Here is a 10,065-nt window from a genome sequence, read left to right as displayed (position 1 = left end):
TAACTGATCAGATTCCATAGGCTACTCTTGGAAACAGGATCTTGCTGGATAGAATCCCCTCATTTGGTGGCTGTTGCATGCACTTAACTGCACCAATTCTTCTGTGTGTTGTTCTAAGAGCTCACCAAAACACAGATTATGCCATACAGGTAGTAAAAAAATGCTAGAAGGTAAAAAGCTAACTTGCACCATCCTTCTTTCTGACAGTATGCTAAAATATCTGCATTCATGATGGTTGTAGGGTCATAGAGTCCCAGTCCACTCATCACTGGTCTGCTCATGTACCTCCAAATAGGATATGCCAAGAGGGGCATATTGAGACCCAGTGTAAGCCACTCTGCTGCACAAAGAAACCATGACACAGAAGAAAGCATGGATGAGGTACTCTGGAAGTACAAGAGGATTCAGGGTATTACACTGGTCTATAGGATTCTTGTAATCAGTCTTCAGCTCATCAAATGCTATAATGTGCCAGATGGCGAAGAAGATGAGCACGGCGGTAAGCAGCAGCGCCAGCATGTAGCAGAAGGCCGCGAATGTGAACGCCATGGCCGGCATGGAGGAGCTGGCAGCTGCGCCAGTGCCAGCGGAGAAAGGCGGCCAGTATTTAATCTTGAAAATAAAGTTGACCAAACAGAGAAGATGGTAAGAAATCATGAACAGAACCTCCAAGAACTATGGGACATCATGAAAAGACCAAATTTAAGAATTATCAGGATCGAGGAAAGCACAGAGATACAAACCAAAGGAATGAACAACATATTCAGTGAAATAATATCAGAAAATTTCCCAAACCTGAAGAATGAAATGGGAAATCAGCTACAAGAGGCTTACAGAACACCAAATGCACAAAATTACGACAGATCCACACCAAGGCACATTATAATGAAAATGTCTAACATACAAAATAAAGATAGAATTTTGAAGGCTCCGAGAGAAAAGCATCAGATTACATATAGGGGAAAACCAATATGGATATCAGCAGATTTCTCAGTTCAGACCCTGAAAACTAGAAGGGCCTAGAACATATTTGAAACTCTGAAAGAACATGGTTGCCAACCAAGAATCTTATACCCAGCAAAATTACCCTTCAGATTTGAAGACAAAATAAAATCCTCCCATGATAAAAGTTAAAAGAATTTACAAATAGAAAGCCTGTGCTACAGAACATTCTCGGCAAAAAGGAAATCCAAAGTGCATGGAGAGCCTGCTATGGTTCTTCTTTACACTTTATACAGTAGTTAGACTAATTTACTTTTGCTTGCCCAAATCTTTCTTTTTAGAGATGGTATAGGTAATATAAAAAAATACCAGTTGGACACAGTGGCACACATCTGTAATCCCAGAAATTTGAAAGGTTCATAAGTTTGAAATTAGCCTCAGCAACTTAGTGAGACCCTCAGCAACTTAGAGACCTTGTCTCAAAATAAAAAATAAAAAGGGTTAAGGATGTAGCTCAGTGATAAAGCGCCCCTGGGTTAGATCCCTGGTACCACTCTCTCCCCTGACAAAAAGAAAAAGAAAAAGAAAAAAACCGAAAGTGATAAAAGCCCATTAAGCACAACTTTTATTTATAAATTATAGGTGACATCTATATCATATCTATACATAACAAATATATTTTAATCACTTTCAGGTTCCTGAGGAAAATACCTTTTTTTTTCTCTAGTGTTAGAGTATTTTAAAAAACAATTATTTTTGAATGTACAAAATAGCCTTTCATTAAATAACTCCATATTCACATAGGTCATTTTTCTTTTCTCTTTTTTTAATCATACATGTACATAGGGTAATGATGTTTGTTACATTCTACCATCTTTCCTCCCTCCATTTCATTTTTCAATTCAAGTAAGTGACACGTAACTTCATATAAACAGTGCACTATAAATAATACCACAGCGAGGGCAGGGAAGGGAGATAGCTGAGTCAAAATACTAGGAAAGCAATATTCACATTTCTGTTGTGAAATAGAAGCAGAGTATGTGAGAGCAGAATGAAAAACTACAGCTTTTAGTGCTTTGATTTATTCAATTATCTTGTGAAAGATACTTCTAGAGTAGTAATCAAGAATTAGTCCTACTTTTAATCTTAATGTGGGATGATTAGCAGCCTATTAAATTGGCTAAATTAAAAACTATAATACTATAACCTCCTCCTCACACTTGTTTTTCTTCTCAAAAGAGATGGCGATTTTTATTTTTTTTAAAGTGATTATGTATGTGGCTTAAGAGTCAAATAAATACAAACTACATAACAATAACCTGTCTTCATTGATTCCTGCTTTCCAAAGGAAAATTATTCTATTTAATTCTAAATTTTTAAATAGCACAATACTGCCATGTCTTAGTTTTATAGTTTTAGCCATTTTACATCCTCTATGAATTTCCCAATATTTTTATAGCACACTCTTGAGTTTGTTTATTTATTTATTTATTTATTTATTTATGGTTTTGGGGATTAAGCCCAGGGCCTCATGCCTGCTAGGGAAGCGTTCCACCACTGAGCTACATCCCCAGCCCTATCTTACATATTTTAATGACTATTACATAAATATTGACCATTTCATGTTTTGTCAGAAGTTAATCATACATTAACAGATGATTACAGAAATCCCAAAGTTCTTTTCTTGTTGTTATGGTTTAGATATGAGATATCCCCCAAAGCTCATGTGTGAGACAATGCAAAAAAATTTTAGAGGTGAAGCGATTGAGTTATAAGAACTTTAATCAGTGCATTAATCCACTTGAATGGATCAGTTGGGCAGTTACTGTAGGTAGGTAGGTGTGGATGGAGGAGGTGGGTCACTAGGGTTTTGCCTTTGGGTTTATATTTTTTCCCTGGTAAGCAAGAGTGCTCTCTCTCTCTCTCTCTCTCTCTCTCTCTCTCTCTCTGCTACTTGATTGTCACTTCCTGAACTGTTTTCCTCCGCCACACCTTTCCACCATGATGTTCTGCCACACTTCAGGCCTAGAGCAATGGAGTTGGCTGTCTACAGATGGAGACCTCTGAAACTGTGAGCCCCAAATAAACTTTTCCTTCTTTACATCATTCTGTGGTTTTTGGTCACAGCAGTGAAAAAGCTGACAAAAACACTTGTTTGGGCTTATAACAATAAAGATTTCCTTCTCATCCCTGTCACATATTCATCAGTTGGTCAACTGCATTTCTGTGCTATGATGGCTTCACTCAGGACTCAAACCCCAGAGCAGTCCCTATCTGAACAGTGCCAGTCTATGGCTGGGGCAGAGCCAGGGAATCATGAACTGGCTCTTAAACCTTCTTTCTGCCTGTAAGTGATATCAATTCTGCCTTGATATTGCGGGACAACATAATTCACAATGCCAAGTCTGACATCAGTAGGACGAGAAGTATAATCCTCCAAGGAGGTTCATCAAATACTTCTTAAACAGATAGTCTAGAAATATTTGTTTTCCCTGGAGTTTATAATTCCTTCTTTCTTAGGTTACTTAGTTTTCTTTATGCCTATCAGCATTTCACCTCTATATGTCCCACCACAATTGCAAATTTTGTTTATAAGTTTCAAACAAAAAGATCAGGCAATCCATCATTTCCATTTTTCTTTCTTGGAGATATCTCCTCTGGAGCCTTCCATCCTCCAGTGCTGGATAGATTGGTTGCTCTCCAGCCTGCTAAAGACATAATCTGGAAATCTCCCTTCATCTAGGGAATATATCTTTTCTCCTTTGCTGGAGCACCTATTTACCAGATCATGTTTTCTGTTTCTTGATTTATACTCTTACTTGGGTGGAGTACTTCCCTCCAGCAGTTTCCTGAGAAGAGTAGATGAATTGGTTTTTTCCTCTCTTTATTCTCCTCCTCCCTCTTCTTTTTGTTTGTTCATCTTAAGCTGATATTTCAAGTAAGGGGGTTTCTCCAATTTGTAGAGATCCTTGACTCTTTACCCACATTTAAGAACAAGGTGGTAAAAAGTTGACTAGAGTCTATCTTGGTATGAACAGGGCTTGTCAGCTGTTGACCTTTACTGTAAGACAGGTAGTTGACAAGCCAGATTCTTAAGACAGGACCCCAAACATCCATATTTAGAGGCCTTTTACCTTGGATTGGCTGATTTTCCACTGTTCAGCTTTTTGTTACTACAACAAATACCTGAGATAATCAGCTCACAGAGGAAAAAAGTTTATTTTGGCTTGCAGTTTTGGTGGTTCCAATCTGATTGGCCTCCTTGCTTTTGGGTCTATGGTGAGGCAGTATATCGGGAGAGTACATGGTGGAGAAAAAAAATCACTTACCTCATAGCCAGGAAGCAAAAGTCAGGAAGGTTCCACTATCTTCTTCAAAGGTAAGCCCCTAGAGACCCAAAGACTTCCTACTAGGGCCCCCCTCTTAAAACTTCCACTGCTTCCCAAGAATACCACCTTGGTAATTAAGCCTTTAACATACAGACCTTTAGGGAACACTTACCCAAATGATAACATTCCCTAAGAGGAAGTTTCCAATCTCTTGAGAGGAACCCAGCATTCTAAAATTTGGATTTGGGAATGAAGGTGAGAAGGTTTGTCTCATACTTCAGTATGCGCAATGTCACTTAATTCTTATTTTCAGTGTAGTAGGCCATTCCTATCCCTATCCCTCAGCTCTGGTGTTTAGAGGAGCTCTGAGTCAACCTCTCCAAAAAGAAAACCATCTCTTTTCTGCTGAGTTTGAGCAGCATGGAATGGAGCAGAGAATATGGAGGAGAAAGAATCTCATTGCTCTTCAAAAAAATTTACAAAAAAATTATTTTCAGTCTCACTTCCCCTCTGCTTTCAAAGGTATGGCAGCTCCAGTTTAAGAGCCTTTCCAGGGTTCAGTGACACGAATAGGTTTACTTCTGGCTGGTGCCTTCTTCCAAAAGCTTAGGTAAGTCAACTTTGATATGTCAGTTATCACTCATTCCTATGATTTCTACATTTTTTTTTTTTTTTTGGGTGCTGGGGATGGAACCCAGGGCCTTGTGCTTACAAGGCAAGCACTCTACCGACTTATCTCCCCAGCCCCTGATTTCTACATTCTTAAGGTTTGTTGATGTCCTCCTTTATCAGGGATCTCTTTCCCTATTTGCTTTGTCTTTTTAGGTTTATATCTTTTTTTCCCTTAAGAATCATTTTAAGGGGTTGGGGAGATAGCTCAGTCGGTAGAGTGCTTGCCTTGTAAGCACAAGGCCCTGGGTTCCATCCCCAGCACCCCCCAAAAAAATCATTTTAAAATTTATTTTATTCATCATAATATTGGGGTTCATCTGACATTTTAATGAGGCATGTAGAGTAAGTGAAGAAAAACATGTGTTCAGAGCTCTGTGTTTAACAAGAAGTCTCCTTACCATTGGATCCTTTAAAAAAATTTTTTTTAGTTGTTGATGAATGTTTATTTTATTTATTTATATGTGGTACTGAGAATTGAACCCAGTGCCTTACACCTGTGAAGCAATCGCTCTACCCCTGAACTACAACCCCAGTCCCACCATTGGATCTTAACATGGATATAATGAACATTTTCTAAGTAGGAAAAATCAAGTACAGTTATAAAGTAATTCCATAGGAATTATATATAAAGAACAATAATAGAATAACGATATCTAACTTTAACCTAGTGCTTATATATGCTAGGTAGTCTTTAAAATGCTTATATGTATTTTATTTAGTACATGTGTTATCCTCATAATAACTCTATGAGTTGAGTGCTGTGATTCAACCCCTAGTAGCCTGACTCCAGAGCGTTCATGTTATGGAACTTGGTACATATGTAATATGTTACAGGTAATCTTATTATTTTCAATTTGTTCAGTCTTAACCCCTATTTATTGTTATCTTAAACTATAAGCATCAGATTTTGAACATTTTGAGTATATCAATTGATGTGGCAAAGCATCACTGTAGCATTAATGTAGATTTATCTATTTGAAATAGAGTGATCTATCTGTGACAAATTTTAAAGCACAATCATTCAGACTAGGAAACCTGGCATGTATTGGATTTATAATACAGACAGATGGGCATTTCCCGTAAAGGAAAGCAGTTACCATGTGTAATTTGAGAGGTCAGAGAGAAGCAAGTAGTGCTGTGGTATGGCTCAGTGGTAGATTGCTTGGCTAGCATGTGTGAGGCACTGGATTGGATCCTTAGCACCACAATAAATAAATAAATAAATAAATAAATAAATAAATAAAAGGTATTGTGTCCTTCCACAACTAAAAAAAATTTTAAAAAGAAATCCTATGTTAGCAATATAAAACATGAGAATACAGGTTTAAATAAAATATATCTATAAGAATTTATCAGATTAAACCACTGATGGCCTTCAACATCCTGATTGAAATAATTCAACTCTTCACTGTTTGAAGATTTTAGTACCAGAATCACTATCATTCTCACCAAGTCAGTACTCCTGTGATAATTCTTTGTGAGGGGTATGTGTGTGTGTGTGTGTGTGTGTGTGTGTGTACACATGGTCATGTGTTGCTTAATGATGGGATATGTTCTGAGAAGTGCATCATTAGGTGATTTAGCCTTGTGCAAATATCATAAAGTATAATTCCACAAACTAACACAGCTATGATATCTCTAGGCAATATAATCTTATGGGACCACTATTGTATATATGGTCCATTGTTAACCAACGTGCTACCTTGTGCATGGCTGTATATAAATGACACATAAAATTATGAGGGTGTTCAACTGAGATAATCAACTTATACAGAAAAAAGTTTGTTTTGGCTCACAGCTTTGGAGGTTCTATTCCATCACTGGCACAATTGCATTTGGGCCCACAGTCAGGCAGCACATCATGCGGGGGAACAAAATCCAAAATCATTCTACCTCATAGCCAGGAAGTAAAAGACAACTTGAGGAGGGGGCTGGGGTTCCATTATTCTCTTTGTAAGCATGCTGCAGTAACCTAAAGACTTCCTAAAAGTGCATGCTGGGTACCAAGCCTTTAACACATGGCCCTTTGGGAGACACTTAAGATCCAAATTGTAGCACTTAGTTACTAATTCTTATGATCATACCCTAAACCCAGACATTACTGATAACTACAGCCCTTCTTCTAACTTTAATTTCAGTCTTCTACTCTCCAACTGGTCTCTAGGACCTAAAGTTCAACAGTTTTTCAACCTGATCAAAAACACCAATGTAGACATCTTACCATCTTTTCTCTGCTCCCCACTTCCATCAACCTTCTTACCATACCTGAAATTATAATGACTCTCTTTTTTTTTTTTTTTTTTTTGCGGTGCTGGGGATTGAACCCCAGGGCCTTGTGCTTGAGAGGCAAGCACTCTATCAACTGAGCTATCTCCCCAGCCCTTCTTTTGTTCCTAATGTCCACTACTTTTGCCTTTCCCTCCCCATTATACTTGCCTGATCAAATCTCAGTCCTGCTTACTGTCTAGAAGTACCTACACATGAGTAACTGAACATGACTGGAGAGAAATGCATAACCAGTTGACTGGTCTCACTATAATTTTATGACCACTCACTGAAGGGAGCCCTTAGTAGTGCCTGTATACCTTAGCATTTTCCCTAACCAGTTCACTTTCCTATACTCATAGATTCCTATTTTACCTCTCTCTTCTCACCACATTTCTTTCTATTGACTGTGTTAGCTAGAATAGGTTAAGCTGGTATGACACATAGACCTCAAAATGGTATGGCTCTAACTCAATAGATATTTATACATTTCTCACATAATTGGGTATTCCAGGTCAATTGATAGCTCTCCTTCCTCTGAACACCTTCTTGGGGTTCTTCCAACTTCAGGGTAGTCATCTGCACAATCAAAGCAGAGGCACCGTCCAGGGTTCAGCTGGTGAAAGGATAACACCTGAAGGAGGCACACGTAGGCTCAAAGTAAAGGCTCTGGCCTGGCAGTGGCAGACATAATTTCTGCTCACATTCTATTGACAATTACTTAATATCTGACCATACTAACTAAAAGACAGGTTAAGAAAAGTAGTCTGTGTTCAGGAAGAAGGGGAAAATAAATTGTGATTAACAACTAGTCATCTACCAAAATGACCTTGCTCTCTATCTCACTGAGAAGACAGAAGAAATTAAAAGAATTTCTACTTTCTCCCATCATCTAATCTAGTCACTTACTTCAGTATGGTCCATGCATGTGGGAACTGGGGGTAACTGTGTCCCTAGAGATCCCTGATCAGAAAGTTGAAGTTTTCAGGCTTTCAGTTAGAACAATATGAAGAACATACCACCTAATCACAAAACGCACACATGCCTTCTTTTCTGGTGCTTTCCAACTTCTGTGGTTGCAGATATTTGTTCATCAACACTCTTTCCTGCCCTGATTTTGTGAAACTTTAATTTATCCTGCTTTGATGGTTCTGCATTACCCTGGTTCTCCTCCCACTTCCTCCTTCCCCTGGTCTGTTGGCTTCTCTCATCTAGATCAGAGTTTTTTGAACTTTGATGTGGCACAAATCTCTTGGGGTTCTTGTTAAATTGAAGATGCAAATTGAGCAGGTCTGGGTTGAGGCCTGGGATTCGGTATTTCTAATGAACTCCCTGGTGATGCCAATGATGATGGGCTGTTGGTCACACTTCGAGTAGCAAGATTCTAAGGACGATTTTTGCCAAGAGTCTGCCCTTTTCTCTCAGTGATAACACTGCTAGGCCTATTTCTAATCTATTCTCTAGTTTAGTCTTTTCCCCCATATTGCAAACCTTTATTTCTAACTTTGCAGTGTCTGTATGTGTGTCTGCCTTGAAAACAGTTCAAACCCTGAAAACATCCAAATCTAAACAGATTGCCTTTTTCTCAAAAAGCAGCTCCTTCTCCTTTATCTTACAGTTGTATCTTTTCTGTCTCTTAAAATTATCTGCACACTCAAAATCTCTTTGATTTCTCTTTCTACTTCCAGTTAATCAGTCTGCCTCCACATTATCTCTTATCCACACTCTTTTAAATCCAGTAAAGAAAAAGCCTTCCTTTTATTCCCCCAAACTTTTAAACCATGAAAACTCAAAATACTGAATTAAATACAAATTTATTCACCACTCATCTGCAGCCCGGTTCTCTTTGTCACTTTTCAATATACCCTGATTCTTTACTGTTTTTGGAACACAGCTTTCTTTGGTCTTCATAGAAGTTCGTGCTCATGCAGTAAACCCTTCCCCACCTCCTTCAAAGTCGATCCCAAATGCCTCCTCCTTCAGGCTGCCTTTCTTTCCTGGTCCCCCAGATTGTATATGAACAGTTCTTTGATCCTGTGCAGTATTCTTTGTATTTTCACATAAGACCTATCATAGTTTGTCTTTTATTATAACTTTTATCTTTGTTTTATTCCTTATTCTTAGAGGGCAAAAACATCTTCAGCTCCACTTTGTAGCCCCACAGCATCTAACGTGTGTGTATGGGCAGGGAGAGTGTTTAATATTGAATCAGTGTGCTTTATGGAGTTAATGTCATGCAGTGGAATCAGAATCGGAAGCAAGCACAGCTGGGTTTCAACTCTGTCATTAGCTATGAATCTCTGGGTCTGTCACTTGTAAAACTGGACCACTACTACCTGAAGAAGACCTAGGGAGATGACATGAAAGCGCTGTGTAACTACAGAGAAACGAGCAATGCTATTTGCCTTACAGATGCAGTGTTGCAATTCGAATCTTGACTTGCTTAGAACCATTCCTACTTCACTAACAGGAGGTCATCCCGGAGATGCTGGTAACCAGAGCCCCCAGATCCCATAGCCCTTTTTGACCAGGGTCTCTAAGTGCTCTCTGCGAGGCAGGTGATCCCGCTGAGCTGCGGGGGAGTGGCTTGGAGCCAATTCTCCCGGGAGGCCTCCCTCCTTCCAACCACTCTGTGGGAGCCCTTCTCTTCCCGGTGACCCCGAAGACCGCGGCGCCGCCGCCTACGTGAGACGTTTGGACCCTGCCCGGCCCCCGTAGCTCCCCTTCTCCAGCAGGTGGTTCTGGTCCTCTCCCCCAACTCCGGGCGCTCACGTCACCAGTGAACCTCTACCCAGCGCCAGCGCCTCGACCCACCGAGAAAATAAACAAACCCCAGCGCAAGGCGGCAGGCGCGCCA

The 10,065-nt window shown here is 39.5% G+C and overlaps 1 protein-coding gene across 1 annotated transcript; it reads right to left on the bottom strand.

Annotated features, from left to right (window-relative positions):
- Positions 1-549, bottom strand: LOC124964931 (protein cornichon homolog 1-like). The gene is given in 2 exon segments (XM_047525706.1): positions 1-353; positions 355-549. Coding segments are annotated over 2 exon segments (435 nt in total). The 3' UTR covers positions 1-113.
- Positions 550-10,065: the final 9,516 nt, after the last annotated feature.

Source organism: Sciurus carolinensis, chromosome 14 (genome assembly GCF_902686445.1).
Source record: "Sciurus carolinensis chromosome 14, mSciCar1.2, whole genome shotgun sequence".
Classification (NCBI taxonomy): Eukaryota; Metazoa; Chordata; class Mammalia; order Rodentia; family Sciuridae; genus Sciurus; species Sciurus carolinensis.
Note: the sequence above shows the minus strand (reverse complement) of the source record. Positions and strands in the feature narration are given on the sequence as shown.